Genomic DNA, 14,415 nt, shown 5'->3' on the forward strand with positions numbered 1-14,415 from the left:
ATCCCCCGAGAGCGGCGAAACCGTGAGGGGCTTTTATTGACGTTTCCAGTGCCCCAAACCAGCTGGGTTTTGGCCCAAAATATCTGCTTGGCCCCGTGGGGCTGGTCCCGAGGGGGGGGTTGGGGGGGGGGGGCGGGGAGTGTTGGGGGGCCAGGGACCCCAGGAGTGTCAGGAGGGGGGTGGGGACCCTGGGGAGTGCAGGGATCCCCCCCTCCAGATTTGGGTGGGGGGGGTGAGGTCAGGGGTCGCTGTCACTATTTTGGGGGGGGGGGGGGGGTCGGAGCTGTCAGGGGGGGCCGGGGGGGCCGTGGCGACGCAGCAGCCCCCCGAGGCTGTCGAGAGCCCCCCGCAACGCGTCCCCCAGGCGAGCGGCATCCGTCTGGCGGCAGCAGGCGAAGGAGGTGACGGCGACTCGCAGCCCCCCCGGGGAGAAACCGGGGGGGTCCCGAGAATTCGGGGGGTCCGGGGGGGCCACGTGCCCCACGCCCACCCCGTAACCGTCGGGCACCAGCGGCCCCCGCAGCAGCCAGCAGCCCTGGCGCGAGCGCACCTGGGGGGGGGGGGGGAATGGAGCTGCACCCCAAGATCCCCCCACACACACACAGTGCACCCCAAAACTCCCCAAGCCCCCCCCAAGAAATTATACACCACCCCCCCCCAAAAAAACCCCAACCAAACCCACTCTGCATCCTCAAAATACACCCCGGGTGCCCCAAAACCCCCACCGGCTCCTGCCCCCCACCCAAAAACAGCCCCCCCCGACTCCTGTGCCCCCCAAATGTGCCCGACACCCCCCCCGCCACGTGCACCCCAAAGGGCTCCAGAGAGACACCCCCAAATACCCCGGGACCCCCAGCCCTGTCCTGCGGCCCTGGGGGGTGGGGGGGGTGTCCTGGGGGGGGTTTGGGGGTCCCAGGGGGGTTTTGGGGAGCCCCAGGAGGTCCTGGAGGGGGGGGGGGGGTCCCAGAGGGTTTGGGGGGGGTCACAGGGGGCCCCAGGGGGTTTTGGGGGGTCCCAGGGGGTTCTGGAGGTTTGGGGGGGTCCCAGAGGGTTTTGGGGGGGGGGTCACAGGGGGCCCCAGGGGGGTTTGGGGGGTCCCAGGGGGTTTTGAGGGAGGTCCTGGGGAGGCTTTAGGGGGGTCTCGGGGGGGGTCCCGGGGGAGTTTGGGGGGGTCCCAGGGGGCTCCAGAGGGTTTTGGGGGGGGGGTCCCAGGGGGTTTTACGGGGTCCTGGGGGTCCTGAGGGGTTTGGGGGGGTCCCAGGGGGTTTCGGGGGGTCCAAGAAGGTTTTTGGGGGGGGTCCCAGAGGGGTGTTTTTGGGGTGTGGGGGGGGTACCTGGACAGTGCAGAGGCGGAAGTGGGTGGCGAGGGCGTAGACGGGGTCCATGAAGATTTCGGGGAGCGGCTCCCCCGCCGCGATGGCCGTTTGCCGCAGCCCCTGCAGGTGCCGCTCGGCGCCTTGACCTGCCAGGACCTGCGGGGGGGGGGGGGAGTCACGCCCACCCGTAGCCACGCCCCCTCGAGGCCACGCCCTCCTCCTGGCCACGCCCCCTCCCGGGGGGGGTTCCCCCCCCCTCACCTCCTGCGTCCGCCGGTTTTGCGCCTCCACGGCCTCGCGGAGCAACGACAGCTGCAGCTCCGGCTGCGGAACAGGAAGTCCCGCCCCCGCTTCACACCTGGGGCAGGAAGGCCCGCCTCCTCTTTCACGCCTCTAGGCAGGAAGTCCTGCCCCCCCCCCCCCACTTCACACCTAAGGCAGGAAGTCCCACCCCTGCTTAAAACCTAAGGCAGGAAGTGCTGCCTCCACTTCACACCTGGGGCAGGAAGTCCCACCTCCACTTCACACCTAGACCAGGAAGTTCCACCCCCCTTCACACCTAACGCAGGAAGTCCCGCCCCTGCTTAAAACCTAAGGCAGGAAGTGCTGCCTCCACTTCACACCTGAGGCAGGAAGTCCCACCCCCTTCATGCCTAGACCAGGAAGTCCCACCCCCTTCACACCTGAGGCAGGAAGTTCCACCCCCCCTCACACCTAACGCAGGAAGTCCCACCCCTGCTTAAAACCTAAGGCAGGAAGTCCCACCCCCCTTCACACCTGAGGCAGGAAGTCCCACCCCCCCTTCACACCTAGACCAGGAAGTCCCGCCCCCACCCCATTCCAATCCCACCCACCCTACAAGCCCAGTGCAGGAAGTCCCACCCCCCCCCAGACAGGAAGTCCCGCCTACCTCTGCCTGTGGGTCATCCAGGGCGCGCGCCAGGGCCAGGCAGGGGGGGCCAGGGGGGCGCAGCAGGTCGGTGCAGCCGGGCAGGACGTGGCGCAGGGAGGTCGGCTCGCACGAGGCGCACAGGGACCCGTGGGCCCTGGCCGGGGCGGGGGGCAGCCATGGGTCCCCCCAACGCCTCAGTGTGCCCCCCCAATGCCTCAGTGTGCCCCCCCAACGCCTCAGTGTGCCCCCCAATGCCTCGGTGTCCCCCCCAATGCCTCGGTGTCCCCCCCAACGCCTTAGTGTCCCCCCCAACGCCTCGGTGTCCCCCCCCAACGCCTCGGTGTCCCCCCCCAACGCCTCAGTGTGCCCCCCAATGCCTCGGTGTCCCCCCCAATGCCTCAGTGTGCCCCCCAATGCCTTGGTGTCCCCCCCCCAACACCTCGGTGTGCCCCCCAACGCCTCGGTGTCCCCCCCCAACGCCTCGGCATCGCCCCCCAACGCCTCGGTGCCCCCGTACCTGTAGAAGGCCACCTGAAGGGCCACCTGCACGATGGCCTCCGGCCGCAGCCCCCCGCCCGCCCCGACGCCCTCGTGCGAGAAGCAGTGAACGTCCACGTCTGCCGCCAGGCTGGGGGGGTGGGGTAGGGGGTGGTGAGGGGGCAACGCTCGGCCCCTCCCCCACCATCCAGCCCCTCCCCCCCATCCCGTGACATCCCGACCCCACCGTGACCCCACCTGTCCAGGTGCCTTTTCGCCCGCTCCACCTCGGGGGCGGTTTCGGGGCCGAGGCTGAAACGGAGTCGCTGAGGTGTGGGGAGGGGCAGTGACGTCATCAGGGCAGGGTCATGCGCCGAAAGGCGGCTGGAAGGCGGGGCCGGTGAGAAAACCCGCCCAAACCCAGGCAGGAAGTCCCGCCCACAGAGACAGGAAGTCCCGCCCACAGAGACAGGAAGTCCTGCCCCCTCGCTCACCAGTAGTCGAGGGCGTGGTCGACCATCTCCGCGACGACAGTGCCGTCAATCACGGCCGGGTCGTAGATGACACCGCAGGTCCCGTCCTCCCCCACGATGAACTGGGAGGAGGGATCAGCACACAGGAAGTCCCGCCCTCGGCTGCCCGGCACCGTCCCCCCCCCCCCACATAGAGACGCCTTCCGGGGACAGAACAGGAAGTCCCGCCCACTGACCCTAGAAATAAGGAGGCCCCGCCCCCTTCCACCCACCTCACTCGGGAAGCCCCGCCCTCCACGGGGACACACGACCCACAAACAGGAAGTCCCACCTCCCATGGGGCCGAAACCAGGAAGTCCCGCCTCCCAGGGGCCCGAATGCAGAGGTCCCACCCACCTGGAGGGTCTTGTCGAACCAGCGGTTGCCGCTGTTGGCGCAGGCCCCGCCCCCGTGCAGCACCTGCCCGGCCCCGGCCCCCGGGCCCCGCCCCCCGGCCGCCAGCACCGGCGCGTCCAGGCTGAGCGCAAAGAGGCTGCGCTGGATCCGGCCAATCGAGGCCCGGTTCAGTCGGTCTGCGGTGGGCGGAGCTTCGCTGGGTACCGCCCCATCTCCCCGGGAAGCCCCGCCCTCGAGTACCTCCAAAACAGGAAGTCCCACCCCCAGGGCCTACCCAGAGGGGGAATCCCACCCCCCCCCCCCCCCCCCGGGCCCAAAACACAGGAAGTCCCACCCCCCAGGACAGGAAGCTCCGGCCCTAGACCCTCACCCTACACATGGAAGCCATAACCCCACCCCCCCACAACCACCCAGAAAAGGAAGTGCTGCTGTCAGGAGTGCCCAAAACAGGAAGTCCCGCCCCCAAGCCTTCTCCAGGGAGGAAGTCCTGGCCCTCAAGACCACAAGACAGGAAGTCCCGCCCCCAGGACACCTAAAAACGGATGTCCCATTCGTTGAGCTCCCAAGACAGGAAGTCCCGCCCCCAAGACACCCCAAAACAGGAAGTCCCACCCACAATACAACCCAAAGACAGAAAGTCCCGCCCCCATACACTCCACGACAGGAAGTCCCACCCACAATATACCCCAAGACAGGAAGTCCCACCCCCAATAGGCCCCAAAACAGGAAGTCCCACCCACAGTGCGCCCCAAAACAGGAAGTCCCACCCCCAATAGGCCCCAAAACAGGAAGTCCCACCGACAGTACACCCCAAGACAGGAAGTCCCGCCCCAGGAGGCCCTGCCCACTCACCCCGCATCAGCAGACGATAGACCCGCCCCCAGGCGTGTCGGTGCTGCCCCGTCAGCAACCCCAGGGGCGGGGCCCCACCGCGCCCCGCCCGCGCCCGTAGCCCCCCCAGCGCCGCCCCCAGCGCCGCCGCTGGCAGGGGGGTCCCCTCCTCCCCACACGCCTCCACCTGGAAGAACTGGGGGGGGGGGGAGGGGGGATGGGGGGGGGAGACCCCCCCGAAATGTCGGCACCACTCGCCCACCCTGGGGGGGCCTTGAAACTGACCCGAGGGCAAGGGGGGGAATTGAAACCGCGCCCTGGGATCCCCTATAAGCTCCCATCCCCCCCCAGGACCCCCCTGACCCCCCCGGACCCCCCTGAACCCCCCCACGTCCCCTCCAGGACCCCCCGGACTGCCCCAGCCCCCCTGAACGCCCCCTCAGGACTCCCCCAACCCCCCCCAGACCCCACATGTCCCCCCCAGGACCCCCCAAACCCCCTGAACCCCCCTTCAGGACCCCCCCATCCCTTCCAGCACCCCCAGGACCCCCCAGCCCCCCCAAACCCCCTGACCCCCCCCAGCCCCCCCCCCAGTACCTGGCAGTTGCGGATGACCGTGATGAAGGGGGGGGGCTGGGCGCCGGGGGGCAGCCGCAGCACCTCGTCCCGTTGGGGACCCGGCACCCGGCACCCCCCAAACGCCGCCTGCAGCCACGGCTCGGGGGGGTCACGCCTGCACCGCCGGGACACCCACCGTCACCAGTGGGGACCCACGGGGGGGGTCCCCGTCCCCCATTCCGCCCCCCCCCCCCCCCCCCAGCACCCACCGCTCCAGCTGCAGCCGGTAGTCGAGGACCCCCACGATGAGCCGAGCGGCGAACCTGGGCAACCAGTGACACCAGTGACACCAGTGACACCAGTGGGCTCCCCCCCCCAGTGCCCCCCAGTTCCTCCCAGCGCACCCCCGATCCCCCCAATCCCCTCCCAGTGCCCCCCAGTACCCTCGAGCGTCCCCCAGTCCCCCGTCCCCCCCCCAGTTCCACCCAGTTCCCTCCCAGTGTCCCCCCTCCCAGTCCCTCCCAGTGCCCCCCCAGTACCCTCGAGTGTCTCCCAGTCCCCTCCCAGTGCCCCTGTTCCCCCAGTTTCCCCCAGTTCCCTCCCAGTGCCCCCCCACTCCCCTCCCAGTGCTCCCAGTGCCCCCCCAGTCCCTCCCAGTTCCCCTGTGCCCCCAGTTCCCTCCCAGTGCCCCCCCCACTCCCCTCCCAGTGCTCCCAGTGCCCCCCCAGTCCCCCTTCAGTCCCCTCCCAGTGCCCTTGTCCCCCCAGTTCCACCCAGTCCCCTCCCAGTTCCTTCCCAGTGCCCCTCCCCTCCCCTCCCAGTGCTCCCAGTGCCCCCCCCAGTCCCTCCCAGTTGCCCCCCCCCCATCCCCGCTCACCACAGCTGCCCCCTCCAGTCTTCCCAGTCCTGCCGGGGCAGCACCAGTCCGGCACTGGTGTGAACTGGGAGCGGCAGCCGCTCGCTGGAGCCCCACGGCCACTCCTGCACCCAACAACACCCGGACGTTGGGTGTCCCCCCCCCGAGACCCCTGGGTGCCCCCCCCCCCCCCCAAACTCCTGGGTCCCCCCCACCTCCCCCAGGTCCCCCCAAACTCCTGGGCCCCCCCAAAGCCCCCCCCCCCCCCGTGTCCCCCTGCCCCCCCGAGTCCCTCTGTGCCCCCCCAGATCCCCCCATGTCCCCCCGAAGCCCCCAGCCCCCCGTATCCCCCCGTCCCCCCATGCCCCCCCCCAAAGCCTCCTGCCCCCCCATGTCCCTGAGTCCCCCCAAGTCCCCCGTGCCCCCCCGTGCCCCCCCAGATCCCCCCATCCCCTCGTGTCCCCCCAGATCCCCCCATGTCCCCCGAAAACCCCCAGCCCCCCTGTCCCCCCACCCCCCCCAGACCCCGTGCCCCCCCATGTCCCTGAGTCCCCCCAGATCCCCCCATGTCCCCCCGAAGCCTCCTGCCCCCCCAAACCCCGTGCCCCCCCATGTCCCTGAGTCCCCCCCGCACCCCCCATCCCCCCGCCCCCCCGTGTCCCCCCTCCCCGGGCGCTCACCGGCAGGCGGGGGGGGGCGGGGGGCTGTCGGCGCAGCCGTTCCTGCAGTCGGGGTCCGGCCCCCCCGGGCGCCCCAAATTCCCGAACCAGGCGACGGGTCCGGTCCCGCTCCCCCGGGGCCACCAGTGCCTCCAGTGCCCCCAGCAGCCGCCCCAGCGTGGCCCCCAGTGCCGGCAGCGGGGGGCGGCCGCCCCCCCCGGGTACCCCCTGAAATGGGGGGGGGGGGGGGGATCCCCCTGAGCAACGGGACCCCTGGGGCAATGGGAACCCCAGGGGATGGGACACCCCCCCCCCCCGAGAAATGGGGACCCCCAGGACAACGGGGACCCCCCCGATCAATGGGGACCCCCCCGATCAATGGGGACCCCCCCAAACCAAGAGACCCCCCCCCAAAAGATGGAGCCTCCTCCCCCCCCCCCCCCTCCCCGCAAGGGCCCCCCCGGGGATGGGACCCTCGTGCAAGGGTGGGGGGGGGACCCCCACAGTCACGCGACACAGGGGACCCCCCCCACGGGTAACGGGGACCCCCCCTCAGCCACGTGCAACGGGCCCCGCCCCCCGCAGCACGCGGACGTGCCGCCCCGCACGAGCGCTCCCCCCCCCCTTTCCCCCCCCCCCCTTCCTCTCTGCCCCCAACATCCACGGACTCGCGTGGACTCACCGAGGGGGGGGCGGCAGCTGGGGGGGAGGGGGGGACGCGGCGGCGACCCCAGACCCACGGCGAGCGCCCCATGGCCCGGCCGGCTGGGTGGGGGGGGTGTGGGTGGGTGGGGGGGATGGATGGGTCACGCCACGCCCACGCCCACGCCCACCCCCCTCAGACACCGCCCATCTCCCCTCCCCCCCCCATTCCGAATTAATGAACCCTCATTAACAGCAGCTGCTAATGAGCCACCCGCCCCGGGGGGGGGGGAGCAGCCCCTTGGGAACCCACGCGTGTTACCCCCCACACACACCCCGCAGGTGACCCAGACGTCCTGAGGGCACCCACGAGTGCGTGTGTGTCCCCCCCCCACTTTCCCTCTTAACACGCTCTCAGCCGCTCCGTGTTTGCTCAGCACACACCGGCCACGCGTGGGGGTGGGGCGCGGCCCGCGGGGGGTGTGTGTGTGTGTGGGTGTGGGGGGGAAGGGCACGCAGCCGGGACTCCTCGTCCGCAGCGAGGTGCGTGGGGTATCCCCCGTTCCCCCCCACCCCTTCTCTAGGGACACGCGTGGCAACGCGGTTTCCCCCCCCGTGGGGAAGCCCCACGGACGCCCTGGGTGCCGCGGAGCGTGACGAGGCGGTGGGGCCTGACCGACGGGGGTTCCCCCCCCCCGTGGGAGCCGGATATCGGGGTTCCCCCCCCTCCCCGTGGGTGCTGTGGCCGTGGGACCCGAGTGTCTGGGGGGGTCGTCCCCCCCCGTGGGTGCTGCAGCCGTGGGGTCTCCCCAGTGGCCCCGTGGCTTGATGGGGGGGGGGGGAGAAACACCCGCCCCGGGGACCCCCCCCAAGGTCACGGGTGGGGTGTGGGATGGAGGTTTGGGGGGGGGGGGGGCCACGCGAACGCGCGGTGGGGGGAGGGGGAGGGCCGCGCGCGCCGGAACTGACGTGCGGGTGGGGGAGGGGAGCCGGGAGGTAAACAGGAGCCGGGTGGGGGGTTGGGGGGGGTGGGGACCCCCGTGGGGGGGGGGGAAGATGGGGACCCTCGCGTGGGGGGTGTCCCCGCGTGGGGGGTGGGGGCGTGGGGCCGCCTGGGTGCCCCCCCCCCACTCCACGACCCCCCTACTCTTCCTCCCCTCCCCCCCCCCTCAGATGCCCCCTGCGTGGCGCGGCGTGGGGCGCTGGGGGGGGGCCCGTGGCCTTCCTCCCCCCCCCGCCCCCGCTCCTCCTCCTCCTCCTCCTGCTGCTGCTCCGGGTGGTCCCGGGTGGGTCCTACCGCCCCGTCGTCATCGTCCACGGGCTCTTCGACAGCCCCAGCGACTTCCGACACCTCCGCGCCTTCATCAACGAGGTCAGCACCCCAAAACCCCCCAAACCCCCCCCAGCACCCCAAAACCCCCCCACACCCCCCCCGGCACCCCAAAACCCCCCAAACCCCAAACCCCCCAACTCCCCGGCACCCCAAAACCCCCCAAACCCCAAAACCCGGCACCCCAAAACCCCACCCCACACCCCCTGGCACCCCCACACTCCCCCACCCCCCCCCATACCCCCCTGGCACCCCCAAACCCCCCCATAGCCCCCGGCACCCCCTGACACCCCCCCCAAACCCGTTCACACCCCTGGGTGCCCTGGCTGGGGGCCTGACCCTCCCCCGACCCCCCCACATCCCCCAGCCCCCCCAGAGCCCCCAGAGCCCCCAGAGCCCCCCAGAGTCACCCCGTCCCCCTGACCCCCCCAGTTCCCTGTGCCCCCCTGCCCCCCCAGAGCCCCCAGCCCCCCATGCACCCCCTGTGCCCCCCACCCTCCATCCCCCCCAGAGCCCCCCCAGCCCCCCCATGCACCCCCTGTGCCCCCCCAGAGCCCCCCATGACCCCCTGACCCCCCCAGAGCTCCCCAGCCCCCCGACCCCTGCGTACCCCCAGACCCCCCCATCCCCCTGACCCCCTGTGCCCCCCCCAGAGCCCCCCATGACCCCCCCAGAGCTCCCCTGCCCCCCAGACCTCTGTGTACCCCCAGAGCCCCCCCTGACCCCCATCCCCCTGACCCCTTGTGCCCCCCCAGCCCCCTCAGAGCCCCCCTAACCCCCAGAGCCCCCCCAGCCCCCTGACCCCCCGTGTCCCCCCAGAGCTCCCCCAGAGCCCCCCCAGCCCCCCCTGACCCCCTGTGCCCCCTCTGTGCCCCCCCGTGCCCCCCAGCCCCCCCAGAGCTCCCCTGCCCCCTCGACCCCCGTGCCCCCCGTGCCCCCCCAGCCCCCCCAGCCCCCCTGACCCCCCCGTGCCCCCCCAGAGCCACCCCGGGACGGAGGTGACGGTGCTGGACCTGTTTGACCGGGGGGCGTCTCTGCGGCCCCTCTGGGTGCAGGTCGAGGGGTTCCGCAGCGCCCTGGCCCCCATCATGGCCAACGCCGCCGACGGCATCCACCTGCTGGGCTACAGCCAGGGTATGGGGGTACGGGGGGGTTTGGGGGTACGGGGGGGTCTGGGGGGGCCCTGGCATCCACCTGCTGGGCTACAGCCAGGGTATGGGGGTACGGGGGGGTTTGGGGGTACGGGGGGGTCTGGGGGGGTCTGGGGGGGCCCTGGCATCCACCTGCTGGGCTACAGCCAGGGTATGGGGGTACGGGGGGGTTTGGGGGTACGGGGGGGTCTGGGGGGGCCCTGGCATCCACCTGCTGGGCTACAGCCAGGGTACGGGGGTACGGGGGGGTTTGGGGGTACGGGGGGGTCTGGGGGGGCCCTGGCATCCACCTGCTGGGCTACAGCCAGGGTATGGGGGTACGGGGGGGTTTGGGGGTACGGGGGGGTACGGGGGGGTCTGGGGGGTCCTGGGATGGGGGGGGGGAACCTGGGGGGGGCTGGGGTCATAGAGGGGGGTCCCAGGGCCAGGGTGGGGGGGTGGGGGGGTCGTAGGGCTGGGGGTCCTGGGGGGGGGGCTGGGGCTGGGGGGGGCTGTCCCCGGTCCATGGGGGGGGTTCCCAGGGCCATGGGGGGGTCCCCCGGATGCCGCCCCCCCCCCCCCCCCGCTGACCCCCACCCGCAGGGGGTCTCATCTGCCGGGCGCTGCTGGCCACGACGCCCGACCACAACGTGCGCAGCTTCATCTCGCTGGCGGCCCCCCAGATGGGGCAGTACGGGGTGAGGGGCCGGGGGGGGCCCGGGGGGGTTTGGGGGATCCCTGGGGGGGGCTGGGGGGGTCTGGGGGGGGGGTTTGGGGGGCCTGGGGGGGGGTTTGGGGGGTCTATGGGGGGTTTGGGGGGGCCTGGGGGGGGGTTTGGGGGGTCTATGGGGGGGTTTGGGGGGGGTTGGGGGGTCTATGGGGGGGGTTTAGGGGGTTCTGGGGGGGGCTAAGGGGTCCTGGGGGGATTTGGGGGGGTCCCAGGGGGGTTTTGAGGACTTTTGGGGGGTCCCTGGTGGTGGTTAGGAAGCAGGTGGGGGGTGTTTGGGGGTCTCCGCGTGGGTTTTGGGGGGGGGGTCTCTGGGTTATGGGGAAATATTGGGGGGGGGGGTGTCCCTGGGGGGTGATGGGGAGGTTTGGGGGGGTCCCTGGGGGGGTTTTGGGGGGGTCCCTGGGGGGCGATGGGGAGGGTTTTGGGGGGTCCGGGTGGGTTTTGGGGGGTCCCCGGGTGGGTTTTGAGGAGCTTTGGGGGGGGTCCCCGGGTGGTTTGGGGGGGGCTGTGGGGCTGTGGGGGGGGTCCCTGACGGGTTTGGGGGTGCCCGCTGGGGGGGGCGCAGACACCGACTACCTGAAGTGGCTCTTCCCGCGGCACATGAAGTCCAACCTGTACCGGCTCTGCTACACCCCCCTGGGCCAGGGGGTCTCCATCTGCAACTACTGGAACGGTCCGGGGGCCCCCCAAATTCCCCGGGAACCCCAAACCCCCCCCCGGGACCCCAACCCCCCGCAGACCCCAAACCCCCCCCCAAGGAACCCCCAAACCCCCCCCCCCGAGACCCCCAACCTCCCCCTGGAACCCCCAACCCCCCCCTCAAGGAACCCCCACCCCCCCCCCCCGGGACCCCAAAAACCCCCCAGGGACCCCCAAAACCCCCTGCAGACCCCAACCCCCCCCAGGGACCCCCCAACCTCCCCCCAGAACCCCCCCCCCCAGGGGTCCCCCCCCAACCCCTCCCCAGGCCTCCAACCTCCCCCCCCCCAACACCCCCAAACCCCCCCCAAGACCTCGACCCCAAAATACCCCTGGGGACCCCAAAACCGGGGGGTGCCACCGGGGGGGTGACACCCCACCCCCCCCCCCCAGACCCCCACCACCGCGACCTCTACCTGAACAGCAGCGACTTCCTCGCCCCCCTCAACGACGAGCGGCTGCACCCCAACGCCTCCGGTGAGCCCCCCCGCCACCTGTGGGGACCCTATGGGGACTTATAGACCCCCCTATAGCCCCCCCCATAGACCCCCCCATAGACCCCCCCTATAGACCCCCCTATAGCCCCGGGGACCCCTATAGCCCCCCCCATAGACCCCCCCTATAGACCCCCCTATAGCCCCCCCCATAGCCCCCCCCTATAGCCCCCCCTATAGCCCCCCCCATAGACCCCCCCTATAGACCCCCCTATAGCCCCCCCCATAGCCCCCCCCTATAGACCCCCCTATAGCCCCCCCCATAGACCCCCCCATAGCCCCCCCCTATAGACCCCCCCATAGCCCCGGGGACCCCTATAGCCCCCCCCATAGACCCCCCCTATAGCCCCCCCCCATGACCCCCCCTATAGACCCCCCCTATAGACACCCCCATAGCCCCCCCCATAGACACCCCCTATAGACACCCCTATAGCCCTGGGGACCCCTATAGCCCCCCCTATAGTCCCCCCCCATAGACACCCCCTATAGACACCCCTATAGCCCCCCCTATAGCCCCCCCTATAGTCCCCAGGGACCCCTATAGGGACCTATAGACCCCCCCTATAGACCCCCCCTATAGACCCCCCCTATAGACCCCCCTATAGCCCCAGGGATCCCTATAGACACCCCTACTATAGCCCCCCTATAGACCCCCCTATAGCTCCAGGAACCCCTATAGACCCCCCCTACAGACCCCCCTATAGACCCCCCTATAGCTCCAGGAACCCCTATAGACCCCCCCTATAGACCCCCCATAGACCCCCCTATAGCTCCAGGAACCCCTACAGACCCCCCTACAGACCCCCCTACAGACCCCCCTACAGACCCCCCTATAGCTCCAGGAACCCCTATAGACCCCCCTATAGCCCCCAGGGACCCCTATGGGGAACCTATAGACACCCCTATAGCTCCAGGTACCCCTACAGGGACCCCTATAGCCCCAAGAACCCTATAGACACCCCTATGGATACCCCCAGAGACACCCTATAGAGGCTATAGATAGCCCTGTAAACACCCTATAGATGCCCCTATAGATGTTCCCATAGATGCTCCTATAGGCACCCCATAGACACCCTATAGACACTCTATAGGCACCCCATAGACACCCTATAGATGTACCTAAAGGCAGCCTATAGAGGCTCCAGACGCCCCATAGACGCCCTATAGACACCCTATAGCCACCCCTATAGACACCCTATAGAAGCCCCTATAGCCACCCTATAGTCCCCCCTATAGCCCATATAGCCACCCCATAGACACCCTATAGAAGCCCCTATAGCCACCCCTATAGCCCCTATAGCCACCCCATAGACACCCTATAGAAGCCCCTATAGCCACCCCTATAGCCACCCTATAGAAGCCCCTATAGCCCCTATAGCCACCCCTATAGCCACCCTATAGAAGCCCCTATAGCCCCCCCTATAGCCCCTATAGCCACCCCATAGCCCCCCCTATAGCCCCTATAGCCCCCCTATAGCCACCCTATAGCCCCCCCTATAGCCCCTATAGCCCCCCTATAGCCCCCCCATAGAAGCCCCTATAGCCACCCCATAGCCCCCATAGCCACCCCATAGCCACCCCCATAGCCACCCTATAGCCCCTATAGACACCCTATAGACACCCTATAGCCCCCCCCATAGCCCCTATAGCCACCCTATAGCCACCCCCATAGCCACCCTATAGAAGCCCCTATAGCCCCTATAGACACCCTATAGCCCCCCTATAGACACCCTATAGAAGCCCCTATAGCCCCCCCTATAGCCCCCCCTATAGCCCCTATAGCCACCTCATAGCCCCCCCTATAGCCCCTATAGCCCCTATAGCCCCTATAGCCACCCTATAGCCACCCCCATAGCAGCCCCGTAAACGCCCCCCCCAGACACCCCCGTAAACGCCCCCTATAGATTATAGAGGCCCTATGGCCGCCCCTATAGAGGCCTCTGCCCCCCCCCCCCAGCCCCCCGTTAACCCCCGGCCGTCCCCAGCCTGGAAGCGGAACCTGCTGCGCATCCAGAGCCTCGTGCTGATCGGGGGCCCCGACGACGGCGTCATCACGCCGTGGCAGTCCAGGTGGGACGTCAGTGGGGCGCCCCACACCCGGGGGGGGGGCTCCCCCCCACCCAGACACCTGGGGGACCCCCCCTGACCCCCCCCCCCCCAATTTCTCTCCCCCCCCAAAAAAGCCTTTTTGGTTTCTACGACGCCAACGAGACGGTGCGGGAGATGCGCGCCCAGGAGGTGAGTGCCGCGACCCACACTTGGGGGGCAGCTTGGGGGGCCCAGATGTTGGGTGTGGGGTGTATCCCGCACCCCCCCATTTGGGGTCGTCCCCCCCCCGTGACCCTGGGTGGGGGTGTCCCCCCCCCTCTGCCCCCCAGGTTTACCTGCAGGACACGTTTGGGCTGAAGACGCTGGAGGCGCGGGGGGCGCTGGGGGGCTGCGCGGTGCCGGGTGTGGGGCACACGGCCTGGCACTCCCACCGCCCCGTCTACGAGCGCTGCATCCGGCCCTGGCTCACGTAGCCGGGGGGGCTGGGGGGGGCCGTGGGGCTGGGGTGTGGGGCTGGGGGGGGTCTATAGGGGTCAGGGGTGGGGGTTATGGGGCTGGGGTGTGGGGCTGGGGGGGTCTATAGGGGTCAGGGGTGGGGGGTTATGGGGCTGGGGTGTGGGGCTGGGGGGGCTATGGGGCTGAGGGGGTCTATAGGGGTCAGGGGTGGGGGTTATGGGGCTGGGGTGTGGGGCTGGGGGGGCTATGGGGCTGAGGGGGTCTATAGGGGTCAGGGGTGGGGGTTATGGGGCTGGGGTGTGGGGCTGGGGGGGTCTATAGGGGTCAGGGGTGGGGGTTATGGGGCTGGGGGGGCTATGGGGCTGAGGGGGTCTATAGGGGTCAGGAGTGGGGGTTATGGGGCTGGGGGGGCTATGGGGCTGGCTAT

At 70.4% G+C, this 14,415-nt stretch overlaps 2 protein-coding genes across 2 annotated transcripts; one reads left to right on the forward strand and one right to left on the reverse strand.

Annotated features, from left to right (window-relative positions):
• Positions 1-98: 98 nt before the first annotated feature.
• LOC129198304 (carnitine O-acetyltransferase-like) lies at positions 99-7,233 on the reverse strand. The gene is made up of 14 exons (XM_054807485.1): positions 7,141-7,233; positions 6,480-6,686; positions 5,821-5,924; positions 5,213-5,266; positions 4,983-5,118; positions 4,407-4,581; positions 3,555-3,730; positions 3,180-3,280; positions 2,944-3,069; positions 2,726-2,836; positions 2,227-2,362; positions 1,578-1,640; positions 1,335-1,472; positions 99-550 (listed from the first exon to the last, which is right to left on the reverse strand). Exons 1-14 carry the CDS (start codon positions 7,210-7,212, stop codon positions 287-289), a joined length of 1,863 nt encoding a protein of 620 aa, XP_054663460.1. The 5' UTR covers positions 7,213-7,233; the 3' UTR covers positions 99-286.
• Positions 7,234-7,992: 759 nt separating this feature from the next.
• PPT2 (palmitoyl-protein thioesterase 2) lies at positions 7,993-14,030 on the forward strand. Its single transcript, XM_054807389.1, has 9 exons — positions 7,993-8,096; positions 8,274-8,472; positions 9,411-9,564; positions 10,164-10,258; positions 10,855-10,963; positions 11,383-11,466; positions 13,469-13,553; positions 13,667-13,721; positions 13,862-14,030. The coding sequence occupies exons 1-9, from the start codon at positions 7,993-7,995 to the stop codon at positions 14,003-14,005; spliced, it is 1,029 nt and encodes a 342-aa protein (XP_054663364.1). The 3' UTR covers positions 14,006-14,030.
• Positions 14,031-14,415: the final 385 nt, after the last annotated feature.

This window comes from Grus americana, chromosome 32 (assembly GCF_028858705.1).
Source record: "Grus americana isolate bGruAme1 chromosome 32, bGruAme1.mat, whole genome shotgun sequence".
In the NCBI taxonomy this organism is placed as follows: Eukaryota; Metazoa; Chordata; class Aves; order Gruiformes; family Gruidae; genus Grus; species Grus americana.

Coding starts and splice junctions, on each gene's coding strand:
- PPT2 (XM_054807389.1), top strand. CDS start 7,993: ATGGAGGTTTGGGGGGGGGGGGGGCCACGCGAACGCGCGGTGGGGGGA. Junction 10,964..11,382: donor CATCTGCAACTACTGGAACG/GTCCGGGGGCCC, acceptor CCCCCCCCCCAG/ACCCCCACCACCGCGACCTC. Junction 11,467..13,468: donor GCTGCACCCCAACGCCTCCG/GTGAGCCCCCCC, acceptor GGCCGTCCCCAG/CCTGGAAGCGGAACCTGCTG.
- LOC129198304 (XM_054807485.1), bottom strand. CDS start 7,212: ATGGGGCGCTCGCCGTGGGTCTGGGGTCGCCGCCGCGTCCCCCCCTCC. Junction 4,582..4,982: donor CGGTCATCCGCAACTGCCAG/GTACTGGGGGGG, acceptor CCCCCCCCCCAG/TTCTTCCAGGTGGAGGCGTG. Junction 551..1,334: donor TCCGCCTCTGCACTGTCCAG/GTACCCCCCCCA, acceptor CCCCCCCCCCAG/GTGCGCTCGCGCCAGGGCTG.